The following is a 19170-nucleotide window of genomic DNA, read 5'->3' as shown; positions in this document are numbered from 1 at the left end:
GTGCCATTGGCTGTCTCCAAAGGTCAAGATAATAAACAAATCATAAACCTTAGGGAGGGTACAAATTGCCAGTGATACAAGGGCTCTCAGGGCAGAGCTGAACCACTGAGGACGAGTAGAGACTGAAATTCTGTGTGACTGCATTGTTTTTCTTATCCTTTAATCCAAAGAGTTTAATCATGACGATTGTCACAGTTGCCAAGCTAAAGAAAATGTTACCAAAGGTAAGACTTACAGTTTGATTTCTACTTAATAATCCAATGATCATAACAAATTTACTATGTTTAGTAAACACTGGGATTTACACATTTATGTGTTCTCCGTGTTAATGTAATACTGGAGTGTTTTCTACTTTCATATGCAAGCATGGGTATTTTTTATTTGTTCAACCATATGGAGAGAATTATAACTCAAATTTAAATCACTAGAAACCAATTGTTAGTAATCACCAAATGCAGTTAATTGTTCTTGTGAGAAGGACATTTCCATTTTATATTTTGTTTCAATCAAACAAACATGTGTGTGTGTGTGTGTGTAGACATACTTACACAAGAAAGAGACTTTGGCTGAAATCATTGCTGTGATGTCTCAGAATAAACACCTTGAACCAGTGATGGATAGATTTGGTGAGTATGGTGCAGTTCTTCATTACTGTGATGCAGTGTAACTATCCTCTCATATTACACAGCAGATACCTATGTGCTTGCAGATCTTAGAAAGATTAACACCTTTTTTTCTGCTTTTTCATCTGCCTTTTCTTCCAACAGTTTACAATGACGGGACTGGTAAAAACCTGATGAGTTTACAAGGGACTATTGCGGTGTTATACAAAGGTAATAAAGAAAGAAATCTGCATATCCTCCCTTAAAGGGAAATGACCAAAAAGACATATCATATTCAACCTCGTGCAATAAACTGGTTTATGACCAAGAACAGCACAGAGTGGCCTTTCATAACATGTCATGTTATGAAAGCACAAATTTAAGCAACTTTCGTTATTGTCCTTGTTACAGGAAAACACTACAATTTCCCTGTTTGCCTGTGGTTAGAGGAAAGCTATCCTCGCTCCCCTCCTATTTGCTTTGTAAAACCTACCAGGGAGATGGTAATAGTCCCCTGCAAATATGTTGACAATGATGGGAAGATCTTGCTCCCTTACCTGGATGAGTGGAGACACGTAAGTTGGTTTGCACTTAAAGTAACTGATGAAACAAAACAAAATAGAGGAAAAAAACTTCACAGTTTTGTACAGTTAATTCTTAAATACGTGATATAAACAGATTTAGGTACACAATGTTTGTTCAGGATGGAATTTTAATACTGTGTTGTCACAGACACATGTAATAATAATTCAGTTGTTATTTCATATTTCAAACACAAAAGTGTGTTCTTTAAAAATTTGTTCCTAAGCTGTATGTAAATGAAAAGGTATCTTGAAGTCTTCAGTGTAAAATCCAAACTGATTCAGTTCTATACTTGACTGCACTGGAGTAACACAGGGTTTGGGTTTAACCGTTTTGGTTTGCAGACCCAGTGTGATCTGCACGGTCTGATTCAGGTGATGATGGCTGTTTTCGGAGAGATACCTCCTCTGTGTGTACGTACTCGTCCAGAGGACAACTGTGAGTACATGCTGAAATACCCTTTTTTATCTTGTTTTTGATTCATTCTTAACTGCTTTCTGAAATTCTCACCACCTGCCAGAGTAATTTAGACAGTGTTTCAAAACAAGGTACAAAGTCCCTCTGATAACACGACTGCTAGAGCAACCATGACAACCAAGGGTGTATCCACCACTTTATCCCAAACAATAAAGAAAACTGACTACACTAGCACGGTTAAGCCTGAAAAAGGAAAATTATATATTCATGTTAATCTTCTTGACTTTATATATATACACACACACACACATATAAATATATATATATATATATATATATATAAAGTCAAAGAAATGAACATGAATAAATAATTACTTTCAGTGTTTCAACCAACAACATCTTGTCCAAGCTTAGTAAAACATTAATTGTTCTCTAAATGACAACATCTTGTCCAAGCTTAGTAAAACATTAATTGTTCTCTAAATGACTAAATATATTTGACACGAGGACGCTGATGACCTTATCATCATTATACGCATGGTTTCATCATACAACTGAACAGCATTATGCACCAGTACTGTAAATCATGAGGAGAATTTCAACAGCACCCTTATCAGATTGTATTGTGTATTGATTCCATTAAGCAGCATATAATGAAATATTCTATCTCCACCCATTTAGACTCCCTAACAAAGCCTCAGTGGAACACACAGATTTCAGCAGCTCTGGACAACTCACATGTTTTATTGTGGAGAGATGACGGCTCTAGTTTCAATCAGCAGCAAGAAACTAATTGCTAGTATTCTGCTATCATCTGCTACTGTGTAGAGATTGTAAATAAATGTCTTTGTTCCAAGACAGATTGTCAGAAATAACATATATGATAAAATCATAGGTAACTCTTAAAATCTGAAAAAGACCTAAATGTGTAAATCTTGTGATTATTCTGTAAAGGTATTGTTGTCACATTGATTGAAAAAAAGATGTGTCTTTACTTCCATATTTTAATGGAAATTTGATTTAAGTTTATTTGTTTGTTTGTTTTGAACTAACACTAAAGATGTTTTCCACATTGGATTGTGTTCTTTATGTTTCATACATGAGTTGAATTGACTAGACTCGTTGACATTAGAAAGTAAAGGTGAAGTAGATGTCTCAAATGTGTTGTGATAGAGGAATGTCATTTTTAATTTTGAAGTAATGAAGGCTGGAATATTATAGAATAAATATCAAATATATGTATCTGAATCCCTGTGTGCAGTCTTTGAGTTTTTTCCCAGTCTCAATGGCTGTTGATAAATGCTTTGTGAATGGGAAGTGGGGAATAGTGGTCACCCTTTGGTGAACAAGTAAAGGCGCCAAGTTTAAACGCTGTGATAAAAACGATGAACACAAACCACAAACGTGGGTCACGTTTGCCAACCCGATTTCTGAACCAGGCCAATGTGGAAGGCAGGGCTGTAGTGCTCGGGTGCTCGGATGCCCTGTCACTACAAACGCTCAATACTGTTACAACACTAGCTGGGTTTCCTTCCAACTATTTAACGCAAATTAACGCTTAAAATTCAAATTTAATGCACCAGATCTCTTAAGTCGCATGAGAAGTTTATTCGCTGGAAAGATGATTACCACAGGGTAAAATGATACTAGTTGATGGAAACAAGTTTAGTCGCATCGAGAGGGGGTTTGTTGCGACTTTATCACGTATTTCCGTTAAAGTTGCCCTAGACAAGTTTTACACCCACAGCTGTTCACAACTCCGCCCGCGATGTCGAGAGACATTTTGTACATTTTTAATCCGCATTAACACAGCTGATGGAGACGCGTACAGGCATTTCCTTAGCCGAACTCTCATGAATGCGCTTAAAATGTGCGAATATGTCGGATGGAGAACCAGCTGCTATCTCCTGTTGAAGGTTTGCATCGCTGGAACCATGAAGTCAAGACCAAACTTGTTAATTAGCTAATACAGACGTCAGTCAAACCCATCAAGCATTATACAAATAAAAAATTAGAACACATTTTCTTTATTTCGGGAGCGTTTGTGATGATATTTTAGTTATATTATCAATCAATTTAGCAAACAATAACGTATTATTTTTTAGTATTAAATAAAATAACTTAATCCTAACTGGTGGGGTCTGTGCATCTTTTAGGTGGGCCTAGGCCCGTCTGTTGGCAACTAGCCTCTGTTTCTCATTTGGACTCGGTCTTGACTTAAACTCGAACCTCTTTGGACTCCGTCTTGGCTAGTCCTGGGCTTGGACTTGGCCTGGACTCGACAAAGGTGGTCTTGACTACAACTCTGCTGGAAGGGACGCACCTGTTGGTGACCTCCGTACAGTCAACCTGTCCGATGCTCTTGTAGTTCAGCTCAGTTTTACTCCAACCCAGCAGAGGGCAGAATAAATCACATAAATTTGAAATTACGCTTTCGGCCGAATTGGAATCAGCGAAGACAATACGCATGTATGTTTTGGTTGTTCCGTGTAATGACGTTGTATTTACCCTTAGCTAACAAGTAACCTGCGATCAAGTCATCGACAAAGTAGGGCTTTAATTGTGTCGTTTTAGACAACGCTGTATCATATTATAAAACGTACTTTACGTACATTTTGTTGAATTAGCCAGGAGGTCATTACTGGCCCTGGCTTGGAGTAGCCGGGGACCAGTCAAGGGTCCAGAAAACTAGCCAGTTAGCTACCACACAAGTTGACGCCTTTTTGCCACACGGTTCATAGAGCATAAACGCTACTCATCATGGCGGTAGTCAACGAAGCCTCACTTAAAAAGATGCTAAAGGTAAGACAGAAAACTTGTCACCTCTTATCTTGCAGCCTGGAGAGAGCAGGCGAGCTTACTGTGTCAGAGCTAATGAAAGTAGCTAGCTGTTCGCTCTCCATTTTGTGTGCTACCAAGCAAATCTTAGTGTGATCATGAAAATCGTCAACCAGTACAGGATCATTTAAATAGTGGCTTTAAGCAACAGTTCTGTCTGCTTTCATGGCAACTATCTTATGAATAAGAGTAGTACTTATGTCTGTTACGCTGGATCCGTTGACAGACCGAAGTATAATTATCAAACAAGTTGTATTGCTCGCGATTCCTAATATTAAGTAGAGACAGTGTTTTGGTCGCTGTAAAGCAGTGGACAAGCAGTTGTCATGTGTCCAAAGTTTACTCTTCAGTATAAGATATTCAGAAAATTTGCTTAATGTTCATTAGTTCGTTTAATTAATAGAGGTGACACACTCTTTGTGAATCTAGGAGTGGTTTGATAAAGGCCCGTTTTCCAGTTAGCATGCTGAATGTCTCATATTTGCTAGTTGGATATACACTCTAATGTAAGTAATATGTGTCCCTTTTTAGCAATACAAATACAGGGACCTGACTGTTCGGGAGATAACTAATGTTGTCTCCCAGTATAAGGACCTGAAACCAATGATGGACGCATATGGTAAGTGCTCAACCCTCTATTTCCTTTTTAGTAGTTCTGTTAGTGTCTTAAATCTGAATTGTCCACATATGGAATGTGTATTTGGCTTGCATCATTTCAAAAGAAAATTTCCCTGAATAATATGTTTACAGTATTTAATGATGGCTCTTCGAGAGAGTTAATGAGTTTGACGGGCACAGTACCAGTCAGCTACAGAGGTGAGATATTTCACTATTGCTCATAGATTATAGATTAATGTATCGATTAATGTCTACTCTCGTCTGTATCATGAAACATATTTATATTGGTTTCTCTTTGCTCTCTCCCCCTTCATTTCCACAGGGAATGTTTATAATATTCCCGTGTGTCTTTGGCTCTTGGACACATACCCCTACAATCCTCCGATTTGTTTTGTGAAGCCCACGAGTGCTATGATGATCAAGACTGGAAAACACATCGATGCCAATGGCAAGATTTACCTGCCCTACCTACATGAGTGGAAACATGTGAGACAACATTCCTTCAGTTCTCTGATTGACGTAGACAAGGGAAATACGCTATGTGAAACAGTAGGAATTATGGTTAATGTTTTAGATCAGAAATGACCAATAACACCAATGGAAATCTTTTCTGTCCTGTTGTACTGATAACTTGACTGTCACCTTCACAGAAACATTTCAGCTTCATCTGTCTGAGGGTTGTCATGATATCAGTATATGTACTGTATATGTATGATATCAGCAAGAAGTTCCTGGGTTCCATTCCTGGCCAGACGGCCAGGGTCCTCTCTGTGTGGGTCCCTTCTGCATGTTCTCCCCGTTCCTGTGTGGGTTTCCTCCGGGAGCTCCAGTTTCCTCCCACTGTCCAAAGACATGCAAGCCAGGCGAATCAGAGATACTATATTGTCCTTAGGTGTGAATGTGTTTGTATGAATGTCCCCCCCCCCCCCCCCCCGGGCCCTAATTTGGATAAACGGCTTGATGTGAAAAATGTAACATTTTCATGTGCTTAATGAGTCAGTCTTGTTAGATGTTCTGAAGATATCTCAGGATTTGTTGGCTCTAAATTTCTTTCTCTGTTTGGTTTGTCTATGCTCTGTGTCCTTCAGCCTCAGTCTGACCTGTATGGGCTGATCCAGGTCATGATTGTGGTTTTTGGCGAGGAGCCCCCCGTGTTCTCTCGACCCACCACTCAACCCCCCTACCAGGCTTTCCAGGCAACTGGACCCCCCAACCGTAAGGACAGACTTAGTCTCCCTCCCACGTCTTCAATATGTCATTCTCCATAGCTCAACTGATGAATTAACTTATTTGAGCTTTCAGCCTTTACATATAAAGCATTAAAGAAGTTCTTTTAACCTTTTTCCCTCTGAAGTATTTGAACTATTAGATTGTGCTTCATTCTTGGTCATATTTAGATTGCATGATGGCATGAGCGGTGAAAAATCTCATCACTGTTCATTACAGTTTATGAATGAATTACAACGTACATGTGAAAATGACCATTCGTAGTTTGTGTATGAATGGATTAAAATGAATATATCTGAAAATTCACATAAGTAAAGCAACAGACATGTAATGAAATCCTATGCTTCAGTCTCAGAACAAGCGCCCATTGTCCTTTTTACGTAAGCAATAGACATAAAACCCATTCAGAGCAATGCAGTGCGTTCGACTCTAGATGTCTCCCGGTGACCGTGTTTCTTGAACACTCATACATTGGTCCTGTAATTGTATCACATTTAGAGTCCTACATGCCTGGTATGCCTGCAGTGTCTCCGTATGGGCCAACTCCTAGTCCGGGGTAAGATTGCATTCTAGCCTCTGCTCATTTGAAGGCAGTGCAACCCAGTGATTTCACACAGACATGCCGTACATTTGTTACCCTTCTGCATAAGGTCCCTACTGAAATCTGTATTATGCAAGTAAAAAGGAATTCACATTAAGCATAATTTACACTGGTTAACATTCATAATGACTTTCAGACTAAGTGTAGTGTCTTGCTGATGTGATCATTTGTTTTCTTTAGATACCCAGGCTACCCTTATGCCGGTGGGAACACATACCCGGCCACAGTTGGTCCTGCACACTACTCTTCCCAGACTCCCGTGACCACTGTGGGTAAGCTACTGGGCTTAATGGTTGCTCGGGATTGTCATCAAATGTCATTTGGTCTACAGTAAATTTCATGTTCACATCTGCATATACAAAGGCTTTTAAATCAATAGAAAATGTTAAATTGTTACCCTTTTAATTTTTAGAAACATTATTATTCAAACACAGAGGTGTGAAATAAAGTTGACTTTTTTAAAACATACATCTTCCTTTAAAATGCTTGCAGTTCCATCTGCTTTTCTGGTCGAAAAGTTTGCATATCATTTGTGAAAAAGAGTTCATGTAGAAATCACTTGTCGTGCTCTAGAGACTGTTGTGTGTGCAGGGTTCCGTTACCAATAAGTATTTCATCGTGCACATCTGATAGTAAAAATGCTGACCTTATAGTGCTGTCTAGAGAACAGTTATGGGTGTCGTGTTGGCACGTATGTGTCTGACATTACATTACAAAAGGTCCCCCCAGAGCAACCTTTTAACAGTAGACATGACTGTATAACCTGTCTCAAACTTTCCATGACCCTGACTTCCGACCTTATGCCTCAGCCTATACCTAGTTGTGGGGACCTCGGTGGGGTTTGCAGAAAGGTCAAGTCTGTAACCAGATTCGGGGACAGAAAAGGTCAAAGGGTGTGGTTGATCCAGTATGAAAGGGTCTTGGTGTTGCCTCCCCGCCTTTGAGCGTCTATATTTAGATCATTAGGAGTGGGAAGGGAAAAGGATAAGGTTCACCAAGGACTTGGAGTTGGGCCGTTATAAACTATGACATTCATAGTGCTGACCAAGGCCTGGCAGTCTCAAAGTACACCATCCCCCTGCGTGGATGCTGCTCTCCAGGACTATGCTCTGTGTAGCCTTCCTGCTTTAGAATCTCTAATAGTTGCCCTTTAACCAGTGCCTTTCCTACAGTCTCCTCAGGTGTAGAGCATTATGCAAGAAGCATTACTCATCGAACTGTTTAGCTATTTATTTGATCTCAGACACACAGGTAACTGCTAAAACAAGGGAAACAGCCCCATACAGTGACTTCATAAAGTGTTTGGCATGACATACATACTTCACACAGTAAACCACTTGTCCTCTCTGGATGGTATATTGTCACCCTGAAAAAAGACCTCTTCCATCAGCTGATTAATGCTTCACTATAGGGCGTCATTGGACATCAGAAGTGATGTGTCTTGCTTACTGGGATCTCTCTGTCAGGCTGTTTTTGTGACAGAGCTGGCCCAGTGTTACCACACATGACCTTAAACAGGATTGGATGTTAACTGCTTAATTAAACTAGGACTCACTCTTTGTAACAACGCCGCATTTTAATGTACTTTGCATTCCCTATACCAAGTGTTCGCTTGATCTCGACAAGTCATCGGGGACGTGTTCTGCGTAACAGTTTGAAACTTAGTCCCAACGTCTAACGTCTCATCCGCTTTGTCTTTTCCTCTGACCGCTTCAGGCCCAAGCCGCGATGGCACGATCGGCGAGGACACCATCCGCGCATCCCTCATCTCGGCGGTCAGCGACAAGCTACGCTGGAGGATGAAGGAGGAGATGGACAGAGCGCAAGCCGAGCTGGATGCTCTAAAGAGGACAGAGGAGGACCTGAAGAAAGGCCATCAGAAACTGGAGGAGATGGTGTCCAGGCTGGACCAAGAAGTGGTAAGAGTTTGGCCCACGTGTATGTCAAGATAGCAGTGCTGCTGGGATTTTGCACAGTGTTGTTTGATATGGTGCTCAAACTGATCGATAAAGAACTGCACTGTAGTGAGGATTCAGTGTTGCATTTTTGCAACGCCACTGAGAAGCGTTACGTTGTTTGATTACATGGAACGCATTAAAGGTTTGTATCTGATGTTCCACTGTCTCTCTATGTGCGTGTGTGTGTGCGTGTGCGTGTGTGTGTTGATCAGGCTGAGGTGGACAGGAACATTGAACTCCTGAAGAAGAAGGATGAGGAACTTAGCGAGGCCCTGGAGAAGATGGAGAACCAGTCGGAAAACAACGACATCGATGACGTCATCGTGCCCACAGCTCCCCTCTACAAGCAGATCCTCAACCTGTACGCGGAGGAGAACGCCATCGAGGATACCATCTTCTACCTTGGCGAGGCGCTGCGGCGAGGAGTCATCGACCTGGAGGTCTTCCTCAAAGTCAGTCCGCCACGTTGTTATTTATTTTATTTCCCCCCCCCCCCCCCCATAGTCTCCGCATGTCACATACCTCTGTCGAAAAAGCCGTATCGAAATGCTGTCTAGGCTTCTGTAAATTGGTAGACCCATTTGCTGATGTGACCTGATGACTGAATTGCCATTTCGTCCATCTCTGTGTTCCAACAGCACGTGCGTCTCCTGTCCCGCAAGCAGTTCCAGCTGCGCGCGCTCATGCAGAAAGCCCGAAAGACCGCCGGCCTGAGTGACCTCTACTGAAACTAGTTTCACAGATGTCTCTCTCTCGTTCTCTCTCCCAACTCTTCTTCTCTCTGTCTCATAGAGATACGTGGTCATCTCGAGAGGGTTATCCGGTTGAACTGCTCCTCCTTTATACTGTCTCAGTTATAGTCTTTTGCGTTTGATATGTTCTTTTTTCCCCCTTTTCTAACTTAAAGTAAAAATATTTACACATCTACAGATGTAGTGGATTCTGCTTAGCCAAGACGTCAGGTTATTTAAGTTAATATCAGAGTCAAATGAATATTAATTCAGGAAAAACGACTGAAGAGCACAGCTAGTTCACCCCCTTCATGCTACAGTGGAGCATCAAATAAACATTTCATCTGCATTGTGTAATTTCACAGTTATTCTATCATCTTGCTGATATGGACTTATGACTTACTGAGCTCATAGATTGAATGTTATCAACCAGACGTTACAGCAGCAAATTTTTAGCACACTCCATAAAGAAGGGTTATTTGTGGACGGAAACAAACTATCATAGTACAGACAGTAGCTATAGTCAAGATACTCTTCTGCGGCTGGTTTGGTTTTTCAACAACACTTTTTGCTTTTCTGGGCAGTTTATTTGAAGGATTATAGTTGTTTTATTTACTGTATCCTGGTTCTAGTTGTCATTACAGGTAACTTATTCATTTCTTTTGGTATTTTGCAGCTCATTTGACAATTCTAAAATAATTTTGTTTGCATTAAATTCCAGGTTCGATCCGCAAATTTTGAAAGGGAGAAACGACTGTTCATATTTGAGGATGTGTGTGTGTGTGTGTGTGTTTGTGTTTGGTGGGCATGTCTGTTGAAGTGGGCATGTCTGTGTCTTGAGTGGTGAACTTTTGGGCAATTTTTATATTAAAACATTTCAGTAATAAATTAACAATGCATAAAAGATGCAATAGGAAAAATGCTTGGCAGAATATTATTTCTTAGGATCATACATTTCCTTTAGTGATTTTATTGCACTTTGAGTTGTAAATTAGATTTTACATTTGGGCCCCCTTTTCTGAGCAGAGTTACTGTCTCAATGTTCTCATTGTATTGTTTTGTTTAAAATCCATAGCAATCTTACAATGGTTAATAAATAACAGAAGCAAGACAAATTCTTTGTGTCCTATTGATAAGTGTGTCTCTGTCTGATGACTGATCATTTATTATAATCAGCAAAATACATATTCCTCCTACTCTGGGCGGAATCAGATATTACTTGTCGCACGTGTCATGCACGCATTAGACGATGATGTAATTCAGTCAGTCTTCTCAACCTTGTGGCCTCCCTTTAACCTGCCAATGAGACATCTAAATCTGAGCCAGCAAGTTGGTGGCCACTTTTTCAAAGGAACAAAGATCCTTTGTGAATTACCTTTGAGCCATCGGTTTCTATCTTTCCATGTTTTTAATCCCACAAACAACACACAGAAGAAAAGAGTACCTCTAGTTATTGTCCACGGAGTTTATTTGGTATTGGAGCGAGGTTCTGTTCCATGTAAACATTGTGTTCCTATGGAACGGAGTTTCTTTGTTTTGCAGAAACTAGTTTCACAAAAGGTAGAAGTACAAAAAAACAACTTTCCAGCAGACAGATAAGGTGCACAAGAAACGAACCATTTATGTTCTAAACGAAATTTCTCAGTGCCGAATTACATTTATGAGCTAAAACAAAGTTCCGTTTGGTTCTTTGTTAAGTAATTTGTTACATATCTCCTTTCTTTATGAGCGGGCCAAAATCCTTCCTTGGCAAATGAACAATCTATTTATGTCCATATTTGGTATTTAGTAGTGGTTTCTGATATCAAGTAAAGAAGTTCTGTTTCCACAGGAAGTAGGTTTTACACTGATGAGATGAGAAGCTGTAACACAGGTAGACTGTTCCTGCCATGGGAACGAAATGGTTCGGAATGGCTGCTGAGCTTGGAACAAACTTCCACCAAACAGAGACCCAAACTGGAAACTGTCACGCTCATGCTAGATGTGTTTTTTCGTTTTTAAACACTCTTTGCAGCATTGAGGAAGACGAGAAGCAGCAACAACAACAACAACATACGCACACAGACAATCTGTTTACCATTGCATTATAATCTTTCTGAAGACGACAAAAATAACAACAACCTTTAAGCATTAGCTATTGTTGCTAATAGCGAGGGGGTTTTAAGGTCTACGGTTCGGAGGTCTGCTTGAAGACACCAATTAGAAGTTTTAAGGTATTGTTGAGTACAGCTAATTGGTTACATTTTGGAGGGGATTCCGTTTCACAGTGCCAGCTCCTTCTGAACACCCCACAGTGTCTCGGCACTCTTGACCAGTTGTTTCTCCTCATCTGGCTGAAGGGTCATGTGTATCACATGCGTCAGGCCGCTGTTGCCAAGGACACAGGGCAAGCTCAGGAAAACCTCGTCCTTAATACCATGCATACCCTGAGGACGCAAACAACAGTGTGTCACTGCCACCAACTTTCATCTCACACAGAGGGAATTCAACTTGTACAATGCTGTTAAAGTCAGGTTCAAACCATTTATTTAATACTTTTGGCCGAATTCTACGTGTTTTAACTTGCAAGACCAGTGAATGTTATTTGAGCTTTATTGTTTTTTTTCAGAAATCACGAAATATGATCGCGTTTAAATCATATCCTGTCGAATTACACTTTTTTTTGGCACTAGCTGACAGTGAAATAAACCATGCTCTTCACTGACCTGGACCAAGGTGGACACTGGGTGCACCTTGTGCATATTCTTAAGGATGCTCGCCACCAAGTCAGCCACAGACATACCAATGGCCCAGGAGGTGTAGCCCTTCAGTTTAATGACTTCATAAGCACTGTGAAAGCATGATTCAAAGAAGTAAAGCTAAAGTCAAACAAAAGCAATAAAAAATAAACACAACAAAGTTATTGGGTTAATTTAAGTAAGCTTTGTTTATGTCATTATACGTATGACTGCCCACCCCCCCTTTCACACAGAGAAACGATATTTATTTATTAATGTAATGGTTACTCAAGTGTAAAAACTCTTGCATTGGTTGTACATTATAATACTGTTACAACTTAGGTACGGTACACGAAGTGCTCTGTTGGTTGGTACAGTGTGAATCAGATTAAGTCGGCATGTCCAAAGGTCTGGAAACAGTTGTGCAACCCCAACCATCACATTAAGCTCATAGCACTGCACAACAGCTTACTCTGTTGCCAAGTATCCTTGCTAAGTACCATACAAAGCAACACTGTGTGCTAGTGGAGGCATGTTATTGAGTTTATAGTTCACAGGTGGATTTTTCCAACCCATCCCTTTCACCTACAGATAACATTAAGCCTTGCAATGCACCCATACTGTTCATGTATACAGGCTCCCTGAAGTGAGTGCTTCTGTCTTTTCTGCATGCAGTTTAAGCAGTGATACAACAATCACCTGTCAACCACCATCTTGTGAACGCTCTTCCAGTCTTCCTTATCCTTGTCTGTGCCCATTTCAGGGTGAAGAGACTTGAGGGAGACTCCAGCTACGTTCACACCGCTCCATACAGGCACTGTCAGTGAAAGACACAGCAGAACAAAGAAAAGAGTGAATACACGTATATATATATATATATATATATATATATATATATATATATATATATATATATATATATATATTTTTTTTTAGGGATGTGCAGAGAGCCCAGTACTTGTATTGTTGAGGCAGCAAAATTATTTGTATTTGTATTTGTGTTCGAACAAAAGAGGAAATTGGCATAACAATCCTGGTTTTGTTTTTATTACACGTCTAATGTTAGGATATTAAAGTGCTAATAAGTGTTTTTCACTAAACTATTATGATAATTATGAACACTTAAATGTAATATTGGTTTATGGTTTTCATAAACCCAGCAATAAATTACATTTAACCATAAACACCATCGAAAAGAAAATCATTTTAAAACCAATATTCAGTTCTTTATCCACACTCAAGCCAATAAACCAAACCTTAAACTAATAAATGCCTTTGTGAACATTGTGAACCCTGCCACCACCCACTCTAACTGGAGGACGCAACCGTGTGTTTCAATAAATAACAAAATACTTAATGTTTTGGCACATCAGCACCACACTATCGTAAGTATCAGGACTTCGAAAGGATTGTGCAAGAAACTGTGTCTATTCCAAAGAAAGAACCACACGGACTTGGAGGAAACTGCCACCAGAATAATGTCATAATTTTACAAGAAAAAGGTCATAATATTACATGAATGAAGTTGTAATTTTACGAGGAAAAAGTCATATTACCAGAACTGAGTCGTAATTTTAGGATACGTGTTATTTTAGAGGGGAAGTATCAGAGCAGTCTACCACCTGCGCTAAAATGAAGAACGTGGAGCATCTTGTGAAGTTGTATAGGTTTCACAAATAATGAAATACTTAATCTTTTGGCACATCAGCACCACATTGCGCCAGGCTGCTCTGCTGATCCTCCTCTGAACTTACGACTTTATTCTTGTAATATCACGACCTTATTCTCCAAATCTCATATTTTTTTCCCCTCAATGTGGCCCTAATACTCTAGCTATTTTACATGTTTTTCTTCCTGAAAACAAATAATTTTTTAAATATCTGTACAAAATAAAAATTCCTAAAAACCACTATTTCTGCTTTGCCAAATACCATATTTGGATTCGGCTACACCCCTAACATGTATATATATATATATATATATATATATATATATATATATATATATATAATTTTTTGTATTATACTCAGTTCTACCTCAGTTGCACTGTATTTCTGTCATGCAAACTGCCCAAATAAATCTAATAAGAGCAGTAAAGCAGCAGTCCAGACACACTGAAATCTTTCTTTGAAATCTTTCTTTGTTAACTGTTAAGTGCATATAGAGAGACAGATGTACTGAGCAGACTTACCACTAGAGTCACCATGCTCTCCAACCACCCAGGCATGGCAGCTGGAGGAATGGATCTTAAGCCTTTCCGCCATAAAGTGACGGAAACGGGCTGAGTCCAGATTGGTGCCGCTGCCAATGACACGGTGCCTGGGCAGGCCGCTCAGCTTCCATGCCACGTAGGTCAGGATATCGACTGCAAACAGCAAACAGAAAATGAGGGTTATTTCATTCAGACATATGTTTGGTAACAGCTTTGCTGTTTTTACGCTCAGTATACATTAAGCAGGACTAACCTGGATTGGAGACAACCAGCATGATGCAGTCAGGGCTGTACTTGACAATGTTGGGGATGATGAATTTGAAGATGTTGACATTTCTCTGCACCAGGTTAAGGCGGCTCTCACCTTCCTGCTGACGGGCTCCAGCAGTCACCACCACAACCCTTGAATTGGCTGTGACGCTGTAGTCTGAGAGGTGATGTGACACACAATTAGTTTCTAGTGCTCTACTTCCATCTGTTTTTTGCTATTACTGACTGACCAAATCTTTAACAATGAGCTTTTCAGTTGTACAAAAAAAAAAAAAAAAAAAATACTCAAACGATGTCTATTTGTTACACGCTTTTGAAGAAAAAGGCTATGCACATTCATATGGTTATTTAGATCAAGCAGCTTCGGTTATGAGGAAGAGAATTCGACGGAACTCTCATCGTTTTTGTTTAATTTGCTTTTATCGTGAACTCCAGCGCTCACCCTTGTCAGCCACGATCTTGTGCGTATGCAGGAAGAGACTGCCGTGCTGCAGGTCCATAGCCTCACCCTTCAGCTTGTCCTCCATCACATCAACCAGGGCCAACTCATCAGCCAAATCCTGTTTGGTAAAATGAAGAGATGGGATTCATGAGAGGATCAAGTTTCCAGTTAAATGTAACTGTTTTATTACAAATAATGACTGCATATTTGCGGCACTTGGCATATATTGATTTCCTTTTCAATTCATCCAGGGTGTTCAACAGCAAGTTGAACATTTCACAGTTGAACATTTTCCATGAATATTACAGAACTTTTTAACTGGATTTCAGTTCATTTCTTGAAATAACATAGTTCAGAAAGAGGGGAGCAAGTTCGAAAGGGGAAACATGTACAGGAACTTGTGAAACTGTTTAGACATTGCAGACTTGGCAATTCTCCAATCTAGAAGACTGCATTCACGGCTTAAAGAACACAGTCAAGACCTGTTTTGAGGGTGTCTTTTGTTATCACAGCATGACAAGAATTTAAAACCGCCTAGAAATCCCCGACCTGAGTATGGAAAATCCAGTCACATTTTGAGAGAATTTAGGTTCATGGTGTGTAATGACCCAGTTTTCATTCTTTTCAGTGGAGATGTTAGTGGGACCTGAATGAAGGAGTACTGAAACGCTCCTTTACTTTCAGATCTTTCACTTCATTCTTTTATCTATGCCACGGTTTCACTGTCCATTCAGGAGACTGAAATGTTTTCGACATATCTGTGTACCCAGCATGCTTGTCTGACTTCATCAGTTCTTGAACATGGACCAAAGAGATGCCAATACATTACCACTACCCAAATAAAAGCTCCTATATCAAACGTGGTCCACATAAACATCTCCAGCATGAACTTCATGAATGCATTTCTCTCACTCCCCTACAGATTCCACATTCCTCAATACCAGTTAATATCCCACAATGTACAAACCCTTTTGGTGACCATTTTTTTATTGAATGGTATCCCATAATGTCTGCTGTAAAATGACAAAACCATAAATATCTAGACCTTTTCTTACAATCATCTTACCTTGAGCAGGATGCTGATAGCAGAAGCCATGCCCACCATTCCAACACCAACCACTGTCACTTTGTTCCTGCAGTGAACAGGCTCCCCCTTCATAACCTCAGTAATCAGTTTCTCCTTTGTGGATGCCATCTTCTGTAGAGGGGGAAAAGATCTCAAATGTGACAGGTACTTCTCACAAGTTAGTCACCCAATTTATTGTTAGTTCTTCAATTACAGGATTAGTCTCTCTCTGTAATGAAGGTCTCTTATTTTTAATGGATAAGAAAGAGTTAGAGGAAAAGTGGAAAGTTTTGTTGTGCAGTTATATTTTCTGGAGGTTAACACTTAATGCACCCATCTGTGGTTTAACAGAGATGTTGAGTTTCCATAGCAACATGTCCAGTGCCCACTCTCTTGTTTCACTCTGCTATTATGGGATGACTCTATTTTTATTTCTTCACTGGGTGCAGACACTGGAAAAGGTTAAGTGCAGTGGATGCTATTTCCATCATGGCTGCATCTTCCAGCGTTGTGTGGACAGAGGCACGTAGATGAGACTCAGGATTAATAGACTATAATTCTGTAAGAGGACGTCTACTAAAGGCTCCCACTATTCTCCTTTATCCATTGGAAAGGTCAAGAATGTCAACAACACTACATCTCCAGCTACTTATTTAACTGCACGCGAAGTTCATGAGACCAACTCAGGAGTACGTTAAGACCATTTCCGTATAAATACTGGCATAAATGGTTGGCATACTGAATGTCTGCACTAACGGCAATTACATGGGTGAATAATCCATGGCTTATCTTGCCCATCAAAATCTTAACCATCTCTGGTTATAATGATAATGATAAAAACCATCCAACTGACAGGTACAAAAGCGCCATGCCGCGTTTACGTAACGGTGGCATGGGAGACTGCAGTCTACACGCCCCGACATAGCGTGAAAGTCTTCAAGAGCAGTCAAGTCCTGGTTTTGCCACGCGACTGATGAATGGGTGGATATTTTAAACGTTTCGGGAATAGTTGTACATCCCAAAGTATATAAAAACGAGTGCATTTAAAGAACCATCTTAAAATGCCTATGAACAACGTATCAGTCTATACAAGAGTCTTTACCTGTCCGCACTACACTACAGATACCACAGTTCATTGCAACCTGAGGATTCGTCCTGTAAAGTGGTAGCGCCTCATGTAAAACAGGGGGTTGTCCATGCGGCCAGTATTTCTGGTCACGTACACTCATGAGCCTGAGAATCTGGCAGGTGGTTGCATCAATTACGCTATCATCAAATATTTAAAAAATGAATGGATAAGAACGTAAAATGTTTAAAACATTTCTGAAGCAACTCAGAAATTTTCAGGAACAAGATACACCTTTAAGGCAGGACGATTTCCTTGGGGTCTGCGTTCTGAACAGAGCATCCTGACGCATCATTATATAACTCTGCTCCCGTACATTAAGGTTGATAAGAAAGGAGCAGCATACTTAAAAGAGGAAATGGAAAACATACAACCAGCATGTATTTCAACACTGCCAAATACTGACCATCTCCATTTGTCTTATGCAACACTAGACTACAGGAAACCCATATGGATTCATCTGGATATGGAAAACAGTTAACAGCGAGAGACTATTTCACATAAAATAAAAGAGAGACCACGTTTAATGAATGACTAGGAGCATCACCGCCAGAGCGTTGACAGCATCGCCTGGTCCTGAACGTTACATGAAGGGCGTTACCACCTCTACAATTACTTTAAAAACAAGTGTTTTATGCGAGGTCACTGACCATGTATGCTTGATATGCCGGGTTGTAATCTTTATCACCTACCATGGTTAAACTGAATACGAATGATAAATTCGTACAAATCTATGTCTGTCTATTTACTAACTATTTCTCCTGTCAGGTTCGGTGTGAAGATGCGTTGAGAAGCTACCAGCTGAGTCTTACCTGTCTTCTCTATGTTTTATGTTAAAACACAGCGGATACTTTGTTGGAATGTCTTCGGTTAGACTCCTCTGCTGGCCGCTGGATAGACGTGACAGAGACTTCAAGCTGCAGTGGTGGGCAGGCGGGGCTATCCGTATTTAAAGTGCGGAACGGGCCTGCACGGGATGTGTGATTAGCATATGAATAATCTGGGCGGGGCTTTGCATCCCCATGGCAAAAGTCACGTCCTAGGGAAAACGTCACGGCGGATGTGGGGGTTTAGTCACGTTCAGCTGCGTGCTACTTGTAACTGGGTAATTTCCATTGCCTCTACTGTGATGACTGTAAGAGTGCAAGAGTTTTTTTAGTGTTTTTTAGTGTTTTTTAAACGTGGTAAAATTTATTGTAGTAAAGGTGTTTTGAATATCAAAACAGAGTCTACTAGCCATTAAGACAAGAGTACTGAGGTATGAAATATATTGTGCTACTTAACATGTATTATTATATCTACCTAGTACCTTTAAATTATACAGAGGCTCTTTCCTATAGGTGCAGCCCGCTAGAATTGAAACGATGACGTGTCTTTACTGTAGATATATTGTAACCTATAATATAATTTTTGCTGATGTAATTTTGATACTTGAGCATGAAATACACCAGTCTCCATGATAACGCGAAAACAGACCGCTCCACCCAAAGACAACACTGACAATGTAACGGTGACACGTGCTACGAACCATCATGTATGTGAATAATTTGAGGCCCTTCTGAGATTGATCAGCGATAGAAGAGAATTTGATGAGAGTTCTGTCATGACAGTTAGAGCAAGATCAATCCTTTTGTGTCCATCTGTGGTATCTAGCTGCTGCTCTGTCTAAAAAATTATGTCTCAGCATGCTTTTACATCCATCTGTGGTTTATCTAATTGCTGCTGTATCATAAAAGTGGGACAATTTTGTAGATTCTCATTAA

The 19170-nt window shown here is 40.1% G+C and overlaps 3 protein-coding genes across 5 annotated transcripts; 2 read left to right on the top strand and 1 right to left on the bottom strand.

The window, feature by feature from the left end:
* The first annotated feature begins 179 nt into the window (after positions 1-179).
* Positions 180-1663, top strand: LOC115826733 (tumor susceptibility gene 101 protein). The gene is made up of 5 exons (XM_030790617.1): positions 180-224; positions 539-626; positions 768-833; positions 1014-1177; positions 1529-1663. Exons 1-5 carry the CDS (start codon positions 180-182, stop codon positions 1661-1663), a joined length of 498 nt encoding a protein of 165 aa, XP_030646477.1.
* Positions 1664-4123: 2460 nt separating this feature from the next.
* On the top strand, positions 4124-10689 carry tsg101a (tumor susceptibility 101a). The gene is made up of 10 exons (XM_030790632.1): positions 4124-4403; positions 4971-5058; positions 5190-5255; positions 5380-5543; positions 6146-6272; positions 6783-6840; positions 7066-7157; positions 8602-8804; positions 9056-9295; positions 9482-10689. Exons 1-10 carry the CDS (start codon positions 4362-4364, stop codon positions 9569-9571), a joined length of 1170 nt encoding a protein of 389 aa, XP_030646492.1. The 5' UTR covers positions 4124-4361; the 3' UTR covers positions 9572-10689.
* A 341-nt stretch (positions 10690-11030) lies between these two features.
* On the bottom strand, positions 11031-18308 carry ldha (lactate dehydrogenase A4). Of its 3 annotated transcripts, XM_030789625.1 has the most exons (8): positions 18220-18308; positions 16282-16413; positions 15216-15333; positions 14757-14930; positions 14483-14656; positions 12991-13108; positions 12280-12403; positions 11836-12000 (listed from the first exon to the last, which is right to left on the bottom strand). In XM_030789625.1, the coding sequence occupies exons 2-8, from the start codon at positions 16408-16410 to the stop codon at positions 11836-11838; spliced, it is 1002 nt and encodes a 333-aa protein (XP_030645485.1). In that variant the 5' UTR covers positions 16411-16413; positions 18220-18308. The 3 variants fall into 3 exon arrangements, with proteins under 3 accessions (XP_030645486.1, XP_030645487.1, XP_030645485.1); XM_030789626.1 differs by lacking the exon at positions 18220-18308 and having other exon boundaries at positions 11031-12000; positions 16282-16410; XM_030789627.1 differs by lacking the exons at positions 14757-14930; positions 18220-18308 and having other exon boundaries at positions 11031-12000; positions 16282-16410.
* Between the last annotated feature and the right edge of the window lie 862 nt (positions 18309-19170).

The sequence above is a fragment of the Chanos chanos genome, chromosome 13, assembly GCF_902362185.1.
Source record: "Chanos chanos chromosome 13, fChaCha1.1, whole genome shotgun sequence".
Classification (NCBI taxonomy): Eukaryota; Metazoa; Chordata; class Actinopteri; order Gonorynchiformes; family Chanidae; genus Chanos; species Chanos chanos.
Note: the sequence above shows the minus strand (reverse complement) of the source record. Positions and strands in the feature narration are given on the sequence as shown.